The sequence below is a fragment of the Heterocephalus glaber genome, unplaced genomic scaffold, assembly GCF_053883595.1.
Source record: "Heterocephalus glaber isolate CG9 unplaced genomic scaffold, H.glaber_assembly_v1.0 deba00001600, whole genome shotgun sequence".
Taxonomy (NCBI): domain Eukaryota; kingdom Metazoa; phylum Chordata; class Mammalia; order Rodentia; family Bathyergidae; genus Heterocephalus; species Heterocephalus glaber.
Window position 1 is genome coordinate 5,894,593 of NW_028258372.1, and position 23,577 is coordinate 5,918,169.

The 23,577-nt window shown below is 44.1% G+C and overlaps 2 protein-coding genes across 3 annotated transcripts in view; one reads left to right on the plus strand and one right to left on the minus strand.

Moving 5' to 3' along the window:
* Kif26b (kinesin family member 26B) overlaps positions 1-23,577 on the plus strand; it is a 548,528-nt gene that overhangs the window by 219,037 nt on the left and 305,914 nt on the right. The window lies entirely within an intron of this gene.
* LOC101723486 (calicin-like) lies at positions 8,670-11,592 on the minus strand. Its single transcript, XM_004853489.3, has one exon. It carries the CDS (start codon positions 11,464-11,466, stop codon positions 9,697-9,699), a length of 1,770 nt encoding a protein of 589 aa, XP_004853546.1. The 5' UTR covers positions 11,467-11,592; the 3' UTR covers positions 8,670-9,696.

The following is a 23,577-nucleotide window of genomic DNA, read 5'->3' on the forward strand; positions in this document are numbered from 1 at the left end:
TCAGTTGATGGTAATAGATGGAAATAGTTTAAATAAAAGCACTAACATGTTTTGGTTTTGTTAATGGGTAAGAGTATTTTTTTAAAAAAATCAATAAACTCATTTTACTGCTTCCTTAAACCTTTAAAACACACAATACTCATCAATGCTGAATTATTTAATAGACGTTTATAAGAACCAACAAAAACTCACCCTGAATTTAACTGTGTAGGGTTTAATGGTTTTTAATAATGTCTCCATAATATTGGTATAATGAATTGGGCTCTAGAAAATGACCGGAGTTAGTTAATAAATCAGGTTATTGCAGAAGAAGCAAATAAAATTCTGATTGTAAGTAATAATGTGAAAAGGTCTGCCATTAATCAAGCCACTGTCCAGAGTGGGCTCTTTTCAGCTTCCAAACACAGTGGAGTTAATATTAAAACATATTTATATTTGAAGCTTAAAGTACACAGCTTTGAAGGCCTTTGGGAAAAGCTTTAGTACAAATGCAGTAGAGAATTATCTTGAAATCAGGTTAGAAAGCTTCTGTCTTAGAACTGTTTCTAAGTCTCATGGCATCTCTTGTCCATGTCATTGGGAGTACAGAAGAGTGCTGAGAGCATTTTTTCCCATAAATAATTGGCATTCACATTTCCCTTCAGGATGTGATCGCATTCAGCCACGGGCCGTGAGGACAGCTAGCCGGGTGCTGTCCCTGTTGGTGACCTACAGAGTCTCAGTCAGGTGCCAGGTCAGCCTGTCTAGAAGTGGGCGCAGTTTGCCTTGGACATTCTGGGCATAGCAGAGAAGCATTGATTTGGGCATTGGCCAATGAAGACAAAGATCTTGCCAAATCAGAGTCTCCATCTTTCTGAAGATTTCTGGAGAATTTTCTGCCTGTATCAGTTCACAGACCTCTGGATAGACAAGGGCTCACTGAGAAGTGGACTCTTACATAGCTTCACACACCACTAGGAAACCCTGTACCCATCTCTGAAACCTGGCTGGTATCTTTGGCCACAGACATTTTGCCAATCCCCTGGGAACATGGGGGATTAAATTCTCATCCCAGTCCAGAGTGTCCCTCCAACCCTTGGGCTGGGGTCTCCAGCCCCTGCTCCTTGCTGACCTTTGAGCATGAGTGGACATAAGTGTGTGATCTGGAACATCAGATCCCACCTAAGGCTCACCCGGAGCTGAGCGCTCTTCTAGCTTCGCAGGGCTCTGAAGATGACTGTCAGTTTTGGAGAGTTTCCTCAGGGGCATCTCTTGCCTCTGGTCTCCTGTTTTGAGGCAATTCTAAAACTTTTAGGCATAAGTGTGTTGAGTCCTTCATGGCTGCAGAAGCCCTGGGTAACTATCTCTAAACCATTTAATGATTCTCCTTGCTTGGCATATATGTGAGCTTCTGACAGAAGTTCAGATGGCATGAGACTCTTGTTTGTCTTTCTGGAAAGTTCTACTCCTTTGCCTGTCGCCAGAGCAGTGAGTAGAGGAGGCCAGGGAAATGACTTTTCACAAGTGTTCTAATGAGCATGGACAGAGCACCTGTGATGCTGATCTTAATTAGACCAGGGAGAAAACGGAGCCACTTCAGGCCTTATCTTTTCTGACCTATCTTTGTGATAAAGTTAACTGACAGCATGTCCATCTGTGTGGAGATGCTGGAGGAACAGCTGGACATTAAGTGGTGCTCAGCACTTTCATCCTGGCCCTTCTTGGGAACCAAGCACATGCTTACCTGGGTGGCTTTCTGTTTTTTGTTCTTGTATTTCTTCTGATACTGAGTTCTTGAACTCCTGGCTCTGAACTGGTACAACATTGAATGGGACTGGCTTAGGCTCTAATTGTGCTTTTTCACATATTAAACATAGGAAAAATTTGGTGTTTATAATAATAACCCACTATGTTCATAGAACTCTTCCCAGTGTGCTTTTATGTCTGTGATTCTATTGAACCCTTACATCAGTAACAAGGGCTGAGCATTATCCCTGTCTTATTGATGAGGAAACTGAGGCCCAAGAAAATTGAGTGATTTGTCCAAGGAAATGAAACCAGGAAAAGACAAATCTTGGACTAAAACCCAGGTCTTCAGAATGAAGTCCAGAGCTCTGTTTAGCCTGTGAACTCCTTAATGAGCTCTCCACATGGAGAAGGAGTATTTTCAATCTTTCATTCTAGTTTGTGTTGTGATAGCCATCAAGGTTGGGGCCGTATTTGTTTTCCAACATGTGCCAAAGGGTTTGTCGTAGATGCCCAATAAATTTTGATAAATGAATGAAAGTAGTTACTGAAAGGCAAATTAGTGAATATATTCAGTAAAGAAGCAAAAATCTGTGTATCTGCTTTGTATTGGGATGTAATACATGTACAGTGGTGGTATTTTATAGAGTTTTGAAATATCTTTCATTTATCCTGATGGCCTGTTGGTATAGGCACACCGCATTTCTCAACTGTTCTCAAATGGCATTGGAAGATTTTACCTAAGTCAACATTAAAATTTATTTTAAAATTACTTATTATTCCATTTCAGCTTCCCCTTTACAGTTCTATAGAAAATACTCGGCACAGTTTTGTAATCCTAATCCTTCATTAGCCCACACAAGTTGCTTTATGAGTTATCTTTTTCAGAATCAAGCCAGAGAAGAACTGGTAGAGGCAAGTGGAGGAGGAGGAGTCTTCTTCTCTCCCGTGGAAATCTCAATTCCTGAGCCCCTCTGGCCTGAGTGTTGCCCCAGGAACCTGTCTTACTGGTTTCCTCCAAAAGAGAGATATGCTTCCCACATGTGTGTGTCTATAGAAAGTGTGGACTGTGCTCCCTTTGCTACTGTGGATGCCTTCATAGGCTGTTTTATCCTCTTTTCTACTGAAGATGTTCCTGTTCTTCCTAAATTATATGTTAGAGATTGTGTCCTATGGTTGCTGTTGGTTCAGGTTTCTTTTTTTTTATTTTTATTAAATTCTTTTATTGGTACATTGTAGGTATACAACACAATTACATTTCTCATTGGGAATTGTACCTTTATTTTTGAGTGCTAGTGGGCCAGGAACTGTTCTAGGAGTTCTACATGATTCAACACACTTAATCCTCACTTCTTCATTTTACAGAAGAGGAAATTGAGATACAAGAACTTGAGGATCTTGCCCACAGTTCTACAGCAAGTACACCCAGTCAAGCATAGGTAGTATCATCCTCCTGCCTATCTCCTAAAGGAACCTATGCTCCACGTGCTAGAAAGACACCAGCCATGCTACATTTCTAGTGTCCAAAGACACTAGCATTTAGCTCAGAAGAAATCTCTGGAGAGGGCAGTAGCCTTGCTGGACTATTGCTGTTCTATAGGAAGAACAACCAGATGGTTGCTTAATTTGAACAAGGTCCACCTATCCATCACTGACTGATCCAAGACTACCTTCCAGGTTCTGTCTGCAGCAGGCCAGGCATATTGTTTGTTTTCAACCGCTCTCTCCATTTTGGTGTTCATGAAGGCATATTAGCTCTCTATCCATGCACTTTCCATGTTTTTCAGTCTACGGTAGACAACTTGCAATAAAAAGGTCAAATGACTTTTTTAGAAGCAATAGCGGATATAATCTTGTACATGTGAATTTTAATTGCAACACTTTAATCCCCATTCAAAGTGCCAAACTTTCAGGATTAATTTGTTGCATCTGTCAGTACCATGGCACTCAGCCTTCTAACCAGATTCTTTGCCCAAAGGCCCTCATTTACTAATGAGTAATCATTGTAATTTTCAGAGAAAATGTTACTGGTACAATCATGTTTGAACATTCATCAAGTATGACATGCGCCCGGTTAGGAGAAATGTTAGCATTCTTAGCCTACAAACATAGGCATCGAATTGAATTTCCCCATGCTATCATTTTCCCAGGCTTCTTACTTCCATTAGTGTTAGGAACAGTCGATGGTGAATCTATTAATGGCTTTATGGCCTAGATGATAGGACTGCATCAGGAGGAGTTGTCTTCCCAAATGACTGCAGCCCTTCTTCCACTTGCCTTCTATTATTCGCACCCACTTTGTAAAGAGGAGGCAGAGATGGGAAAGGGAGCCACTTCAGCAGGGAAGCACTTCTCTTTATGCACACATCATTGACACACAGCACCGACAAACTAATTATAGCTTTAAGTTAAGCATTTCCTCTTTCTGCATGTTGTTTGCAAACAGCAATTATTTCCATCCTGCATGCTGGAAAAATGCAAACCCAAATGGGGCTAATCAGTAGTTTCCAGTAAGTCCAGCTGTCCACCCATCCCTTCTGTTTTGGTTTTGATTTTTTCAAGTTGGGTTTCTGACTCTTCTTTCTTCTCCACCAGTTATTATTTTTTCAATCTTTCTAACCTGTCTTGAGGATCAGTGGTTGGAGTTCTATGCTTATGTTATCTTATCTCTCTTGAGCCTGGCCTACCATGGTATGTACTGAGAGAAACATCAACACAGCCAAAATGATTATGGCTTTCTTCCTGAATCCACACTGATGGCGATTCTATTGCATATGAAGCACAGCTGTGTGCCTGGCACTGCTAGCCACGAGGAGGGTGGGTGTGTTGTGCAGGTGGCTAAGACCTGGCCATAAGGAGTCTGAGGATGGGCTGAGTCAGTGAGAGAATGAATGGATACTTTGTAGTCATCGGAACCGGAAAAAGAACTAAGTTCTAAAAGCAAAAACAGGAACTAAGTTGTAAAGCAGCCAAATCTGAAGGAGCTACATGGTGGAATAGAACCCCAATACTAGAGTTATTTTGGCCATTATGGTACAAATCAGTTCAACAGACATTCTCAAAAACTCCTGCACTCATAACTACACTCGGATAGGACAGGGGAAAAGTCCCCTCCTTCTGTGATATGAGGGTGACAGATATGCAAACAGTTGCTGAAAGAAAGAGGGGGGGATGGTGCAGGATGCTGAAGCGGGGACGGGGAGGGGGGAGGGGGAAGGGGGGAGGGGGAAGGGGAGGAGAGAGGAGAAAGGTGAAAAGAGAAAAGAAAAGAAAAATCTGGGAAGGCCTTACAGATTAAGACTCAGGGAAAGCATCCCCGCGGGCATGAGACAGTTGGAGAAGACCCAACATGGCGATTTGAGGACACAGGTTCTTTTCAGTCTCATTAACAGGAACTGAAAGGAAAGGAAGACGTGAAACATCTAGTAACTACCTGTTCTTTCACAGCTAAACGGACCTTGAAGAGAAGCATCCTTACCTCCATTCTAAGCAGTGTTTGGGGACTCAGTTTAGAAGCCTGGATTATGAAGGGGTGATGTGTTAAACAACCAGGACTGACTTTTTTATTCTATTTTCTCACAAAGGCAACTCAAGTTTCCCACTCTTATAACCAACCAGATCAGCAAGTCGTGTGTTCCGTAAGTTTGCAGTGGTAAGGCAGAGTGCCCATGCAGCAGGGGTCAGGGGTAATTGGTTGTGAAAAACCCACTAAAAAGGAAACAAATTAACATCCGCCTCTTTTCCAGTTACTTTGAGTTGTTTAAGCCATGACCAGGACAGACGAGAGCCTCCTCAAGGGCCCTGGCCCGTGGTTCAGCTGAGATCCCACCTGTGGTTAGCGATAATGGCTGAACAGTCCATTTTCTCCAGACAACGACAGTATTTAGTTGGAGATGGAATGCAAATATTCATATATTTTTCACTACTGCCTGAGGAATTTAATTGTAGGGATCATGAAAACAGGACATTTCGACCGGAAATGGTGAAAGAATTTTGCAAAGCTCCATAAATCTACTTTATTCCTGAGGAATCCCGTTGAGAATGGAGAAGAGTTACATTGATTGACATCTGATCAAGTGGATTGGCCACAAGACACACAGAAGGAATGCTGTCCCCCAGACCTGTTTATGCTTTTCCTGAGACAATGCTTTTTAGGTCTGTCTCCACAGTGTTTTATACTCAACTTTTGCAGTAACTTCCTAAAATACATCAATGGGGCATATTTTACCTGCTTGAGTATCTCACGCAGCCAGCCAAAGCCAGAACAGGGCTGTAAACTTTGACGAAGTGGAGAAAAGTAACCGTTGTGGCAGTGACTTTCTTTAGTAGCATCTTCACTGTGTCCTACAATCTTAGTGCTAACAGCCAGTGTTAATCAGCTAGCCTTAAGTGTTGGGCTTCCAGGTGATAAGCACTTTACAGACACTATATTCTTTATTTTCTCATAATGGCCATACGAGGAAGTGGAGGACCAGAAAGTGTAGTTCATTGCCAAAAATCACTAGAAATGGGGTTTGAACTCCAATTAGTCTGATTTTGGAGGTTGTCCTCCTAGTCTTTACCCCGTGCTGCCTGGTATGAAGGAATCAATGGGAATGGGTGAATGAATGAAAAACTCATACCTGCAGGCTGGCTCTGGGCATAAAGAGAGACAATGCCTGTCAAGGGTTTATGCTCACTCAGGAAGACAAGGTTTGCTACAAGACACATACACATAAGAGCAACAGAATTGGTGGATGGATAGCACAAGTGACCACTGAGATTCCCTGTGTCATCCACCTCTGCTTTTCCAGAAATGCCTTCTCAGAAGAGAAGACCTAGAAGAAAAATCAGCCACTACTTTATACGTCAGCACAGGGAAGTAAGAGTGACAGCAGCTACCACTGATTCATTGTGCTCAACTTATTGCATACATTAGCTGAGCCAGTCCTGACACCTGTGCCACCAGATAGTGGTTATTATTCCTGTCTTATGGAGTAGAGACCTGAGGCTCAGTTAGGGGAAGTGAGGTGGTGGAAGTGGCAAAGTGAGGATTCATGCCATGGTGTAACTGTCCCCAAAGCTTATGAGCTCCCCATGGCATCTTGTGTCTCCCACAGATATAGATCAGTACTGTGGTGGGTTTTCTTTTTGCTTGGCTGGAGAGGGTAGCTGGGGGCTGGAATCCTCCAGATGGTGGTAGAAATGAAGCTATTGGCCATCCAGATGTGCACCTCTGGGTCAGCGCCTCCTGGGACTTTGCATCAGCAATTGTAGAAATTACTTGAAAGCAGCTTGTTTCAGGCCCTGTGAGTCCAGCATATTTCCCACCACCTCACAATGAAGGGACTGTTTATTTAACCCTGGGCCCACCACAGCCAGTGTGGATTGTGAGTCAAAGTATAAAAGAAAGTAGAAAGAGGATACAGGACTGATTTGTGTTCTACAGATTTAGTTTAACTCAATTTCAGGAAAACTAGAGGTGGATAAACATGAGATTGCATTGTGTATTAACATCTCAGAGATGAATCGACTTTGCCTGCTTTCCATATGGGGATACTGTGGTGTGAGGTTTGTTGTCTAAGGCTTTCCTTAATGAATTTTTCACTATTCATTCCTCAAATAGTGATATTTTATTGCTGCTTTGCTGCAGAACTTTCAAAAAATTACCTTTTCCTCCCCCTCTGGATAACATTTATAGACTTTGTCCACATCTAATCATGCCATCTTTACCCTTTCTAGTCTTTCCTCACATTTCTACCAGTTGCTCTCTGTCTTAGTCAGCTTTCTGTCACTGTGACAACATACCTGAGATAATTGACTTATAAGGAAGAAAAGTTTCTTTTGGCTGGGTTTCCGGAAGTTTCCGTCCATGGTTGTTGGGCCATGTTGCTTTTTGTCCTGTAGCGGCACAGGACGTCATGATGGAAGTGCATGGTGGATAAGCTGCTCACCTCATGGCAATCAGGACACAAAGAGAGAAAGGAAGGGGTTGGGGTCTCACTATTCCTTTCAAGGAGATTCCCTCAACGACCTAAATTCCTTCCACTGGGACCCACTTTCTACAGGTTCCACTACTACCAACAGTGCCAAGCTGGGGACCAGTCCTCTGACATGTGGGTCTGTAGGGGATACTTAAGATCTAAACTACTAGCGTGTAGAGGCAGCTTGCATCCGTCTTCCTCCTGCCGCAGAGCTGGGTGGAGTGAGGGCATCCCTACCCCACCGCGCTCATCTCATGAAAACAGCAGGCCCGCTCATCTGAAAAGTGCCCAGAGATCCATCCAGGTGGGGTGCTACATGCCTGCAATCCCAGCACTAGGGAGACGGAGGGAGGAGAATCGCAAGTTTGAGCCTAGCCTGGGCAACTTAGCAAGCCCCCGTGTCAAAATTTTTAAAAACAAAAACCTTAATTTTCTTAGAAGTTTGGAACGTAACTCAGAGGAAGAGCGCCTCTGGATTCAGTCTCTACTATCATGAAAAGAGCTGGAACACACCAAATGTGGCCTGTGTTTTCAGGGCATTTGCACACCCGTTTCAGCCCTTCTCTCTGCCTCAGCATAAGAGCCCCTGATTTAGATGGATAGCAGTGTTTCTCTGAGATGAAAAACCTTGAGTTTGTGCTCTCCTTCAAGTCTGTAACAACTGAGTGAACAAATGGCTGTGGACGGTGTGGGTCAACTGTACAGTAAGCAGATGTTTCTTTGCTTGTTCTACATAACAAAGGAGGAGTACATAAGTCCAGGAGAGGAAAGGATGGAGGAAGTAGAATATGACCCTAAGCTATTTTAAAGGAATGTTTTACATGATGGCTATCTAATGGAAATTTGTGTCTGGGATTTACAGGGCAAGCAAAATCAACCATGGGAAGGAAAGGAAAAGATTTTTTTTTTTTTTTTGAGGCTACCATTAGTATGAGTTTAATTTGTTGAAGAATTTTATAAATAAGGAAACTTTTCTATATCAAAGGATTTGATTAAATTATTCACAGTTAACATATTTTATTGAACTGAAAACTGCTTCTGGTGTTTTACAAGAATTCTAAAAACACTGAACAAGAAGTGATCAAACTACAGTGTGTAAAAATATTATTACAGTAAAAGACACATTTCAATTAATCCCCTAAAATACTGCTCCTGGCTCCAAACACACTTACCTCATTATTCTTCCCACTGCCCGAAGCAGTTCTGAAAGTTATCTTTCATAAGTATCTTTACAAAGTGTAATGAAGGATTCAGTGAATGTTGCATCCAACAGAAAGGCAGATTCGTACAATTTTTTTTTTAGAGAGTGTCAAAGAGCATTTTATGGGGACTTACTTAATATACAGGCCCAAGATTTAGACCCTCGCCTCACCCTCCTTCAATCCTGAAAAAAAGTGTTTCTATAGCACTTCAGAACATGCCAAGGACTGTCCTAAGCATTTTTCGTGGATTAACTCATTTAAACTTTTTACACGGTGAAGTAGGCACACTTATTAACTCTCTTTTGAAGAAAGAGAAACCGAAGCAGAGAGGTGTTAAGTGACTCATGGAGGATCACCCAATGAGGGACAGAATGTATGGAACCAGGCCACCCGGCCCCCGAATCTACACTTCTGCAGAACAGGGGACTTTCCAGATATCACCTTGGCCAGTGATTGGGAGGTAGGTCCACCCCACCCTGTGGGGATCCTTCTTTCCATCCTCAGTTTGGATCTCCCTCTCCCTGGACAGAGTAGCTTTGATTTTCACCCAGTGGGAGCCAGCACCCAGGAGATGTCTCTGTCCCACCCACCAGAGACTCCATCTGGTCCAGCCTCTCTTGGATCCCTCCAGTGACAGGCTAGCCCTGAGTTTCCACCCACGTGCAGCAGCCCTGGCCTAACAAGTGCACCTTCAGGGCCAAGCAGGCCCTGGAAGATTAAGAAGGAAGCAGAAGACCACCTTCCTCTTTCCCTCATGAAATTGTGAATGATGATGCATTTACTTATTCTCCCACTTACAAAGCTGTTTAATTCCTTTGAAGAATTTTGCAGGGTAGCTTGGCTAGACAGCAGGCGGGACAGTCCAGCGCCTCTGGCGGAGAGGCCAGGGTCTGCCACTTGTTAGTCTTTTGGTCCAGTAGGTAGGCGTTTGGATTGATGGTGTAGTCCTTGGTCTGAACATCGCTGGCCCTGATGATACCTCCACATACAAACACCTTGCCGTCTCCAATGGAACATATAGCTTGGGACACATCCAAAGGACAGTCGTTGGGCAAGAGAGGCACCGAGGCGGTGGTCTTGTTGGCCTTTATCTCCTGCAGGTTGATTTCCACGCTCTGCCGGTGGCTGTGCACGCAGAGGATGTTTTCCTGCTGGAAAGAGAGCAAGGGCCGGTGGTTGAACCCGATGGGGAAGGTGATACACTGGACCACCTCCCCAGTGCTGGTGTCGAAGCAGTCCACTACCCCGACCCGGGAGATTTGGCCTTTCGCCAAGCTCCGCCCAGTGACGATGTACAGGTTCTGGTCGCCCCTGGTAACCACGGCCGTGGCATCCATGGGGATGTTCATCTTCCCTGCCAGGCACCAGGCCTCCTTGAGCTCATCATAGCGATAGATGTTGGAGACGTAGCGCAGCGGGACGATGCTGCCGCCCACCGAGTACACCGTGCCCCCGCAGGTCACCATGGTGTGGAAGACCAGCCCGATGGGCAGGTCGGGCAGGCTGGTCCAGGAGTTGTTATCCATGTCATACCGGCACGCTGTCTTCAGCCCTGAGATCTGTTCCGTGGTGCCACCGGAGACGTAGATGTAGCGACCGGCAGAGGTGGCACTCAGAGCCATTGCCCGGTAGGGCATCTTGGAGAGCTTCACCCACAGGTTCTCCTGGATGATATAGGCAAAGACAGCATCGTTGAACTTTCCCTGAGCATTCTGGCCCCCGAGGAGCACCACACAGTCGAGCAGGGACCCTTTGCGCTGGTAGCCCAGCAGGCTGCATGGCCGCTCTTGCTTGCGGTTCACCAGGACGCTCTCGATCAGCGTGACGTGGCTCGAGCTGCTCTCCATGTCCACGAGCTTGTTCCTGGCAAACACCAGCGTCTGGTTGGTGACGGCATTGAGATTGATGTAGCTGAAGAACTTCCTGAAGTACTCGGCCCGCTCCTCTTTCCGGAAGTACACCCAGTTGATGAGCGCACTGAGCGCCTGGTCCTCGTTGAGCACGTGAAGGTTTTCATCGCGCAGCAGGCGGCCGAAGATGACGGGCGGGCAGTGCAGGAAGTGCGCGGAGCCCTCGGGACTGGCCCAGTAGTGGAAGTTGTCCCGAGTGCCGGAGTAGGCCAGGCCCCACACCTCTTTGAGCTCGAACAGCTCGGCCAAGAAGAGGTAGCGCAAGCAGTTGGCCTGGCGGATGGACTTAATAAGGAAGTCGCTGCAGTGAACTTGGAGGTGCGGTGTGTTGAAGTACTGGGCGGCCCGGAGCAGCTCCTCCACGTTCTGCTCTGAGATCACCACCTTGCCACTGTAGAAGTAGTCGAGGAGCTGCTCCACCGTGGCCGCGCTCAGGTAGTTGGCGTCAATGTTGATGAAGAGCTCATCGGTGGTCGTCACGTCGTTGCCGGCCATGAGATTCTTCACCAGCGGAGAGACGGCAGCCAGCACGTTGCGATGTGCAAAGAAGACGTGGTCTTGGTCCACCGTTAGGGCCATGTCCGAATACTCTTTTTGTTTCCTCTGTTTGTTCAGGCTCTGGAGGACAAAGCTGCTGTAGTTTTTCTCGGTGAATGCCAGTTTCATGGTGCCTCTGGCTGGCTGAGGCAGAAGATCAGCGGGAGGTCATAGAGAACAGAATTTCTGGGGCCTTTGGGATTCAGATTGATGGCTGCTTGCAGAGTGGCTGCCAGAGAGGAGTGGGGTGGGAGAGAGATGATGTCGTAGAGTGGACGAGGTCATCACAATGCAGGGCCCCTGAGGCCTTTCTCAGAGGCGCGGGGGGTGGGGTGGGGTAGGGTGGGCTTTCCTCCCTCAGAGGGCCAAGGGCAGTGAGGGTGAAGCTTTTAGACCTTTCAATGATAACAAACAGCCAGCTGTAGCATGGGTGCCATAGGTTCGCCACCACTAACCTAGGGCCTAGGGCCCAGACCTCTGAAGGAAGCTCAAGGTTAGGCTACCACGCCCACTGGGACTTTGTTTTTGGTACCAGGGATGGACCTCCAGTCCTTGCGTTTGCGAGGCAGGCAGCGAAACCACTGAGCTAAATCCTCAGCCCTCCACAGATACTTTGTGTTTTTTTGGTTTTTTGGGTTTATTTATTAAATTCTTTTATTGGTACATTGTAGGTATACAATACAATTACATTTCTCATTGGGAATTGTACCTTTACATGATGCATCTTGGTTCTTATTTTTTCCCCATTCCTAGCCCTCCCTTCACGCCCTCCACCCTTCCCTATTTACAAAGACTTTATTTCCATTTGTTCCATTTCTCATCATTTTTCCTTTCCCTTCTTTCCTTTCCCCTGCCCCTCCCACTACCCCTACCCCTTTGGACCTTTTCTTCCTATTTTACATTTTCGATTATTCATTCTAATCATTGGTACATTTTAGGTATACAATATAATGACATTCATCATTGGAAATTTGCACCTTTACATAGTCTCTCTTGGTTCTTATTTTTCACCCTTGCCCAGCCCTCCCTTGAACCCCTCCATTCCTCCCTATTTACAAAGATTTTGTTCCTATTTTTCCATTTTCTCATATTAATCCCATTCCCTTCTATCTTTTCCTCTATCCCTCCCACTTCCTTCCCCTTTGCCCCTTTTCTTCCTATTTCACATTACCTATTATACATTTAGTCCTTATTTACACTTTCCGTTTCTCACACCACAGAAACTATTTGGAATGTATTCACGTGTGTCCTGTTTATTTCACTTAAGAGTATTGCCTCAGTGTGCATCCACTTCGCTATAAATGTCTCTAATTTCTCAATTTTTATGACTGAGTAGTACTCCATTTTATAAAAAAGCCACATTTTCTTTATCCAGTCTCCAGTTGATGGGCATTTGGGCTGTTTCCAAGTTTTAGCTATTACAAACTGTGCTGCTATGAACATGGGTGCACATATATCACTGTGGTATGATTCTTTGAATTCTTTGGGGAAGATCCCCAGCAGTGGAATAGCGGGGTCAACTGGGACTTCCAGTCCTAGTTCTTTGAGGTATCTCCATACTAATTTCCACAGTGATTGCATCAGTCTACACTCCCACCAGCAGTGGAGCAGGGTTCTTCTTTCCCCACAGCCCCGCCAGCATTTGTTATTGGTTGATTTCATGATAGCAGCCATTCTTTCTGGAGTGAGGTGGAATCTCAGCGTTGTTTTCATTTGCATCTCTCGAATGACCAGTGATGTTGAACATTTTTTCATTTGATCTTTCTACTTCTTTGTCTGAGAAATGTCTGTTCCTTTCAGATGCCCATTTTTGGATTGGGTCTTTAAATTTGGGAGGTCTGATCTTTTTAAGTTCTTTATAGATTCGAAATAGTAGACCTTTGTCTGAGGAAGAACCTGTGAAGATTTTCTCCCACGTTGTGGGTTGTCTCTTCACACTGCTGGTGGTTTCTCTTGCTGTGTAGAAGCCTTTTAATAAGAAGAGATCCCATTTGTTGATTGTTTGTGCTAGTTCACGGGCAACTGAGGTTTTGTTCATAAAATCTTTTCCTACACCGATGTCTTCAAGGGTTCTACCTAACCTCTGTTCCAACTGGTTCAGAGTTTCTATTTTAATATTTAGATCTTTAATCCATTTTGATTTTAGTTTAGTGCATGGTGAGAGATACAGGTCTTGTTTTAATCTTTGGCAAGTTGAAGCCCAATTTTTCCAGCACCATTTATTAAAGGGGCTATCTTTCCTCCATTGAGGGTGTTTGGCTCCTTTATCGAAGATGAGATGGCTGAGTTGTCTGGCGTTGTTTCTGCATCTTCTAATCTGCTCCACTGGTCCTCAAGTCTGTTTCTTTGCCAGTACCATGCTGTTTTTATCACAGTGGCTTTGTAGTAGAGTTGCAGGTTGGGGATTGTGATACCCCCTGCCATGTCTCTGTTACCAGAATTGCTTTTGCTATTCTGGGTCTCTTCTTGTTCCAAATGAATTTTTGGATTGTTTTCTCAAGGTCTATGAAGTATGCTGCTGGGATCTCAATTGGAATTGCATTAAATCTATATAGCAGTTTTGGAAGTATGGCCATTTTCACTCTATTAACCCTTCCTACCCAGGAGCAGGGGATGTCTGTCCATTTTCGGATATCATCTTCAATCTCTCTTTTCAGAGTGCCATAGTTTTCAGAGCAGAGGTCTTTGATTTCTTTCGTTAGGATGAGTCCTAGGTATTTCAGTTTTTTGGATGCTATTGTGAAAGGAATTATTTGCCCTATTTTTCTCTCAGTGAGTCTGTCATTCGTGTAGAGGAAAGCTATTGATTTTTGTGTGTTAACCTTGTAACCAGCTACTTGACTGAATTTGGTTATTAAGTCTAGAAGATTTTTGGTGGAGTTCTTGGGGTCTACTATATAGAGTATCATGTCATCTGCAAATAATGACAATTTGACTTCTTCATTTCCTATCTTTATTCCTTTCATTTCTTTCTCTTGTCTAATTGCCGTGGCTAATGTTTCCAGAACTATATTGAACAAGAGTGGTGATAGTGGACATCCTTGTCTTGTTCCTGATTTTAGTGTGAAGGATTTCAGTTTGTGACCATTTAGTATGTTATTGGCTGTTGGTTTTTCATAGATGGCTTGTATCAGTTTGAGGTAGAGACCATCTATTCCAATTTTTTGTAGAGTTTTTATCATAAATGCATGTTGGATTTTGTCAAATGCTTTTTCTGTGTCTATGGAGATAATCATATGGTTTTTGTTCTTGGCTCTATTGAAATAGTGTATTACATTAATTGATTTTCATATATTGAACCATCCCTCCATCCCTGGGATGAATCCCTCTTGATCAGTGTGTATGATCTTCTTGATGATCTTCTGCATTCTGTTTGCCATTATCTTATTAAGGATTTTTGCATCTATGTTCATTAGTGAGATTGGCCTATAGTTCTCTTTTTCAGTTGGGTCTTTCTCTGCTTTGGGGATCAAGGTGATGTTTGCTTCCAGGAATGAATTTGGGAGTATTGCTTCCCTTTCAATTTCATTGAAGAGTTGAAAGAGTAGTGGCAGCAGTTCCTCTCTAAATGTCTTGTAGAATTCAGCAGTGAAGCCATCAGGGCCCGGGCTTTTCTTATTTGATAAGTTTTTAATTACGTTTTCAATTTCATTGGTTGATATTGGGTTGTTCAGAGTTTTTAGGTCTTCTTTGTTCAACTTTGGTAATTCATATGTATCTAGGAATCTGTCCATTTCTTCTGTGTTGTCCATCTTATTGGCGTATAGGTTCTGGAAGTAGGTATTGATGATCCTCTGGATTTCTGCTGGATCTGTTGTAGTTTCACCCTTTTCCTTCCTAATTGCATGGATTTGGGCCTTTTCTTTCCTTTTTCTGACAAGGTTGGCCAAAGGTTTGTCAATTTTGTTGATTCTTTCAAAGAACCAACTCTTGGCTTCATTGATTTTTTGTATCATTCTCATTGACTCCATTGCATTGATTTCTCCTCTGATCTTTATAATTTCCTACCTTGTATGAGCTTTGGGGTTGTCCTGTTCTTCTTTTTCTAGAAGCTTGAGGTTCAGCATCAGGTTGTTTAATTGGCCTCGTTCTGTTTTCCTAATATGTGTATTCACTGCTATAAATTTCCCTCATAAGACTGCTTTCATTGTGTCCCATAGATTCCGATATGTTGTATTGTCATTGTCATTTAATTGAAGGAACTGTCTGATTTCTTCTTTAATTTCCTCTGTGACCCATTGGTTATTCAGAAGTGTGTTGTTCAATTTCCACGTGTTTATGAAATTTTTTGAGTTTCTTTTGCTATGGATCTCCAATTTCATCGCACTATGGTCTGATAATATACAGGGGATAACTTCAATTCCTTTGCACTTACTTAAACATGTTCTATGTGTGAGTATGTGGTCTGTTTTGGAGAATGACCCATGTGCAGCTGAGAAGAATGTGTATTCTGATTTTGTGGGGTGGAAGACTCTGGAAACATCTGTTAAGTTCATTTGTTCAAGAGTTTGATTGAGTTCTAGTATTTCATTACTTATTTTTAGTCTAGTTGATCTATCTAGTTGTGACAGTGGGGTGTTGAGGTCCCCCACTACAATTGTATTAGTGCATATATGACTTTTCATGTCCGTTAGTATTTGTTTTATATAGTTGGGTGCACTAGTGTTTGATGCATAGATATTTATGATTGTCATCTCTTCCTCTTGGATTCTTTTCTTTACAAGGATGTAGTGTCCTTCTTTGTCTCTCTTAATCAGTGTTGGTTTGAAATCTACTTGATCTTCCAAGAGGATAGCTACTTCTGCTTTTTTTCGGGTTCCTGTCGCATGGAGTATTGTTTTCCACCCTTTAACTTTCAGTCTGTGAGTTTCCTTTTGAATTAAGTGTGTTTTTTGTATGCAGCACATTGTTGGATTTTGTTTCTTGACCCATTCTGCCAGTCTGTTTCTTTTGATTGGTGAAGTGAGACCATTAACATCGACAGTTATAACTGAAACGTATTGACTTGTCATTGCCATGACTTTTCTTTTTGTTGGGTTCTCCCCCTTTACATTTAATTTCTTGTCATGCCAGATGGGTTCATTCTGCTTTGCTTCCTGGGGTTGTGATCCTCAATGTCTGTTCCTAGGATATTGTGTAAAGTTCTTTGGAGTGCTGGTTTGGTATTCACAAAGTTCCTAAGGTGCTCTTTGTCAGGAAAGTATCTTATTTTTCCATCCATTTTGAAAGATAGTTTTGCAGGGTACATCAGTCTGGGTTGGAGGCTGTTTTCTTTTAGGGCTTGGAATATGTCACTCCAAGCTCTTCTTGCCTTGATGGTTTGTGTTGAGAAGTCTGCTGTGATTCTGATGGGCTTTCCTTTGTATGTGATTTGTTTCTTTTCTCTGACTGCTTGGAGAACTTTGTTCTTCTGTTGTGTTTCTGGAATCTTAACAATTATATGCCTATGTGTAGATTTTTTTTGATCAAGGCTATTTGGACTTCTATATGCCTCACTCATCTGTATGTCAAGCTCTTTTCCCCTGCTTGAGAAGTTTTCTGCCATTATTTCTGTGAAGAGATTTTTTTATGTCATCTCCACTCTCTCCTGTTTCTTCATTGAGCCCAATCAGTCTTATGTTATTGTTCTTTGCATCATCTAGCAAGTGCTGGATTGATTTCTCATGTTCCCTTAAAATTTTGAAGCAATTTTTCTTTTCCTGATCACTAATTGCAATCTTATCTTCTATATCTGAAATTCTGTCCTCACATTGGCTCATTCTGCTGTGTAGACTTTCAATGGAGTTTTTCATCTCCTGGAAATCTATTTGCATCTGTTTTATGGATTCCATTTGTTTCTTATGTTGGGATTCCATCATGTTCCTCAGCTCCTCTCTAGATTTATTAATCATGTCTTGCAGTAGGGGCACAATTTCTCCTGTTATCTGAGAAATTATTTCTGATTTCATTTTTTCCAGATCCCCTTTTGCTGCCAGTTCATTGGGTCCAGGTGTTTGAGTATGAGAATGTTCCATCTCATTACCCTTTGGGGTTGCTGTAGGTGATCTGGAACTCTGGTTTTGAGACTTATTTAGGTGTTTTCTCATTTCGACTGGGGCGGGGGACTGTTAGCGCCTGCACGGATTACATCCTCTGAGCTGGGAGAGGTGGGACAGGGGCCAGGAGCAGCGGTACGGATGGTGACCCAAAAGCCCTTTCCTGTGGGCTTGGAGCAGCGGGAGGGATGGTGACCGGGAAGCTCCTTCCTCTGAACCAGGAGCAGTGGGATGGCGGCTCAGAAGCCCCCACCTGTGGGCTGGGAGCTGTGGGACTCAGTACCTTGGTCTGGTGTTCTGGTGTCCTCTGTGTCTTTGTAGTGTGGATCCAGGTGGCTGCCTGTCTGCAGCGGGGTGATTCAGTGTCTTCCGCTTGACTGGGGACCTAGGTAGTTCGTGCACAGACCTGCCTGTCTGCAGGGCCCTGATTTGGCGTCTTCCGCGCGACTCAGGACCTCAGTAGGGCGTGCACAGACCTGCCTGTCTGCAGTGGGCTGATTCGGCGTGTTCTGTGTGATTCAGGACCTCAGCAGGGCGTGCACAGACCTGCCTGTCTGCAGCGGGTTTATTCGACGTCTTCCGCGCGACTGAGGACCTCGGTAGGGTGGTTCAGGTTTCTTACAAGATTGAATTTACATGGGTAGACAGTGTACATGAAGCGATTTATTAAGTCTGTCTCTTGTAGAACCTGTTAAAGAGAGTTACAAGGACCTTTGTAAGAATATGAAGCTAGCCTGGCATGGTGGCTCTTAGTCCCAGGTGCTTGGGAGGTTGAGGTGAAGAGGTGGAGGTGAGTTTGAAACCAGCAATCTCTAGTGACCCTGTATCAGAGCAATAACAGCAGTGAAGATAAAAAAGAAGAATCTCTACCAGTATAGCAGGTAAGTACGGTGGTGCCCTGACAACTTGTAGGCTCCCATGTTTAGAATGACTAGGGGCAGCAGAGCTGGGGTCCTGATTTCTCACCCCTTCTCCCTTTCAGAGAGAGGTTAGGTAGGAACCAAGAAGGGAATCCTCCAAAACATACAGCTGTAACCTTTCCTTGGGCCCTCAAGCTCCACCCGCTCTCCCTACCGTGACAGTGCTCTGAGAAGCCAGTGGAGAAATGCTCTTTAAAGATTTCCACTTCAGTCGGTGGAAGGCTGGCAGGAGTGGCACATGCTAAGGAAGATGCCGTATCGTGGTACATGCCAGTGGTGGTATCCAGAACTCCTCACCTGCCCCACAGTGACCCCCTTCATGAGGTGAAATCCGAATTGAGAATGCCTGACTGGACTCTGGCTTCTGGGTTTGCAGCAGCCTGTGGCAACTCAGGGGTGGCTAATTGCTCTAGTGTGGTCAGGTGCCTAGGGAAGGACTTCCTGCCCCTCTTGTCCCCCCTGTTTCTGCCATCCTGCCACATTCAAAGCTGATTCAGTGATGCTTTGTTCATCTCAGTGAATTGTGAGTTCGGACCTTTCCACTGAAGCTCCTTATGGGAGAAGGAAGGGTGAGAGGCGCTGCCGAGTGTCCCATGTTAACGCATCCCTCCCCAAATAAGCATAGGAGAAGCCTGGTGACGAAGGGTTAAACTGGCCTTGTTAGTTGCAAGTATAGAACCCTCTGTCACATGTTGCTGGCATATTTTCTCCTCTGCCCTGGGGTATATTATCATTTCTAAGGCATCATGAATGGAAATTAAAATGTACAGCCCAGTCCTCATGCTCCATGGGTGGACCCCATTTTGGGGCCTTTACAGCTAAAGCCTTTGTCACTTCTCTCACCAAACCAAAGCCAGCACAAGCTTGGCACAGGGTCTGAGCTACGTAAATGAGGTTTCTGCAGGAACAAGAAAATCCCTAGGCTCCTCTATAATTGTACCAAATTACATCTTCAAGATGACTTTATCTTGTCGTGGCATTGGTTCTCCTTTTCCAGAAGGGAAAGAGCAAAGTTACCATGATGTGAAATCCAGCAAGAGGCTTAAAATGATTTCATGGAAAAAGCCACCTCAGCTGTCCCCTCTCAAACCCAGGCCAAGAGGCAGAGATGTAAATGACAGGATGTGTAAGTACTTGCCAAAGCCAAGCATCAGGTCCACAGTTTCCTGTGGCTCAGAGTGTGGGGCCCCCAGCCTTTCCCATCACTCTCACCTAAACAGCTGGTGGCACCTCAGTAGTCCCACTGTCACCAGGAAGGTCAGTGGCTTGTGTGGCCAGAGAAGGGGAGGGAGGAGGCCGGGGACAGTGGCCCAGAATCTGACCTGTGTGGCATTCGGGACGATACGAGTCAGAGGGAGCGAGCCCACACACCCGCCAGACCCACACAGCACAGCCACAACCAAAGAGTCAAGTGTTAGAGTGTGCTTTGTAGAGTTTAGTGTTTCTATGCCTAAGGGAAATACAGAGAGGGAAGAGTCAGGATTAGTTTCTGGATTCAGAACACCTACCTCATTGTCCTACGTACATTCCTCTCTGATGAGATCAGGCAGAAGAGCCAGGTGAGAGGGCTTAGGACGGGATTCCAGCCACAGCGCTGACGACATCGGGGCTGGATGGTTCTTTGTGCAGGGGGTATGTTCTGTGGGGTATATGGTACGCAGCTGTGTCTTTGCCTCTACCCACTGGATGTTAACCCCGCCCTCCCAGTTGTAAGCCAGACAGATCTCCAGACATTTCCAGTTGTCAGTGAGGGGAGACTCTACAGCACTGAAAGCACCGGGGAGAAATTTTGGAGAAAAGACATTTGCATTAGGTCCTTATTCTCTGGGCCACGTCTCAAGATCTGTTTCTTGCCGCCGCCTTGAATTCTTGTCTGTAGAGCTCAGGCCCAGCGCCGTTTTCGGAGGACTCACGTCCTGGGTGGGGACCTCAGGAAGTTGTTGGGTACTCCGAGGGCCACAGCTAGGCCTATGTGCTTGAAAGGGCGGAGCAGACGCCGCTTCTGCTTCTTCCTTGCCCTCTCTTCTGTGATCTACTGGGGTGCTTGTTCACATGTGGAGTCCCCAGGGATTCCCCTGGCCATGTGGATGACTGAGGACAATGCAGAGGGTCTGAGAGGCCTGGAAGCCACCCTGTGACAAGCGTCCCATGGGACACGGGGTTAGGGGGAGGCAGCATCTTGACAAACAGAGTGCAAGAACATACACGCTCCCCCAGCCCTCTCAGGACGCTCAAACTTATCACCAAGGCAACTGTACAACAAAACCCAAAGCCCTAAAATCCATAAGAAAGATGAAGTTAATAGATAGAGGAACCCCTTCCACTGAAAAGTGACTTGGCCACTCATTGATTCAATCAACAAAGAATTTCTTAGTCCCTGCTATACTTCAAGACTCAGCAGTGTACAAAGAAGACAAAAGTCGCTGCTCTCTTCCAGTTTACGTTTTTCACAGGGAGACCGACCACAAATATAACACAGGGTTAGAAGGCAACACTGTTGCAGAGGGAAATAAAACAGAAAAAGCGGTTACAGGGTGCTGGAGATGGTTGGCAGTTGGAAGAGGTGGTCTCTGAAGGCCTTGTTTAATAGGCGACGTCTGAGCAGTCAGAAGGTAGGAAGAGAGGGTCCAGCAGATTTCAGTGGGGAAAGCTTTCCATGATGAGGAACAGAAGTACGAAGTCCCCTGCTGAACATTCCTGGTGTGCTTGAGCAGCAGCGAGAAGGCTTTTGTGGCTGGCACAAAGTGAGTCAGGGCTTGAGGAGTAGGGGCTGAGGTCAGTCAGTGGGGGACCAAAAAGCCAGATCCTGCAGGGCCCAGGGCAGAGACATTGACTTTGACTCTGAGGGAAGAGGGTGGGGCCAGGGGAGGGTTTTAAACTCTGGAATGCTGGAATCAGATTTAAGATTTAAAAGGATCGCCCTGGCTGCTGTCTTGAGTATAGACTTCACAGGAGCAAAAGTCAAAGTTATCATTACTATTAAAATTGTAGCATGGTTTCTGGCCCCTAGGAATTTGCCATGATTGTGAAGATAGAACATGTCCAACTCTAATAAGGAAGTGTTTGCTAAGCAGTATGAATGACTCGGACCAGAGAATGCTGGGCCCTAGGATGAACGAGCAAGACTTTGGTTTGGCTTGATGGCTAGATAAGTGACACACAGTAAGCGATACGCATTTAAACTGCACACTCTGACACATTTGGACATATGTGCACCCTATGAAACTGTCCCCACAACCTCAATAGTAAACATGTTCCTTACCCCTCAAACTTGCCTCGTGGTATACAGGGGCAGGTGACAGTATCACTGGGGCAGGAACCTATGCAAAGACACAGGCACTGGGAAGTGAGAGGGTGTCTGGGATGGAGGGAGGCCTGTGCTCACTCCACGGAAGGGTCCTGTGAGGAGCTCTGATCAGCGTCTGACAAACGGCTTGAGGAAAACTGCGTGGATGCTGAAACACTGGGCCATGAGCATTAGGTCGTGGGGAACCTTGGAAGTATTTACAATTTTTGTAGGACATGGTCAAAACAGGATTTATTTGCTAAAATTTCTTCTTTTAAAAACACCAGCAACACCACTACATACTAGATATTTCAACTTTTTGTAGTAATTCCAAGAAAATACAGCCAAGTACATTTATACGCAGTATTCATGCATATAAAATCAATTAGAGGAAATAGAAACATTAGGCAATTTCATAATTAGATAATTAGCAGAATCCTTAATAGCATTATATGAATACAACAACTTACAGAGTGATAATAATTCTGTTTGCCACCTGATGGTACGTTAAAGCCAACCATAAAAAATATATCTATTCTAGATTGACTTGAATAATTGAAAAGTAACATTTTCGGGTGTCATGTTAGGTCTTGATTAGTGCTTATATTTGTGAAGTTTAACACTTTATTTTTGTGTCATGCTGAACATGAACTTTAAAGAAACCTTTTAAATATGTAGTAGTTTACTCTCTCATCTTTAAGCTCTTAATCTATTTGTGAATGAATCCTCTTTCCCCTGAGCAAAGGATAGACTGGAAGACAAGATTTTCTGCTTTGAAGGTAGTTATACTAATGTGAAATCTTCTTTTTTTTCCTGCATCTTCTAGGTGACATTGGCAGCTCCGGTTGGTGGCTCTGTGATTCTATTTGAATAGCTTGCAAGTCAGTTTATAGAGGGTTACTTACCTTGGAGGGAGAAAAAAGGAACACTTTTTAGTTGGCCTATTCCAATGAGAAACAGACCTCGGTTGCATGGAAATGAACTACTCTTGATCATTTCATCTCTTAAGATGGGAAGAAGGCTGGGAGGCACTCAGTGTGTGCTTGGGGACAAGCTCAGGACTCTGAGGACCATTCTTTTGGGTGTCCTTTTAGAAGATATGGACTTGCCCAAATGTAAGAGGTGGTTAACTGAAGATCATAGATTCTCATCTTTGCTGTCCTGTCCCCCTTGGCTCTAAAAATGCTTGCCAAGTCCTACTGGATAAGAATATTGTGTCACCACCACTGCCACATCATTACCATCACCATTGTCACTACCACCATTTGAAGTATTAAATTTGTACAAGATTCTATGTTAGATACTGAGATAGCACTGCTGCAGTTAATTACAACCATTTATCTAACATTGATATTAATTACTGCCAGGCATTTAGCATTTACTGAGAACCAGAGAAGGCTGTACTAGACATTTTATACATATTACTGCATTTTATCCTTACTTAACAAAATACTATATAAATTCTTATTTTTACATTTAAGAAAATTGGAGTAAAGATAGGTCTTTTAAAAATGACTCCTGGTGACACAGTTACTAAACAGCTATTAATTGATAGAAGCAGGATTCCAACCTCCTATACTTTTAACCAAGTTTTCAAAAGAACCAACAGATGCTGTCTATACCATTTAGTTGGAAAAGATGAGATGTAGGCATTAATAGAACAATTTCTGTGGTTGTGATGAGAAGTATATCACTGATTTCTTTTGAGCAATTTATGAACTGTTTGTAATCCTATTAAGTTCTTACCAAATTCTCCCATTTTTGAAGTAGGAAGATCTTTTCATTTGTCATTATTACTGATCTGTGAGGATTTAATCAACATCTGCTATATACCATGCTTGGGAATTATTTCTAGTTCTTAAAACAACTCTGTGATTTAGGTATTACTTCCCATTTAACAGTTGAGAGAATAGAGACTCAGAGAAACTTTGCTGGTGTCGCCAAGTCTGCAGGGGGTGGGACAGAGCCTGGCCCTGTCTTCTGAATCCCTGTGTTTTCA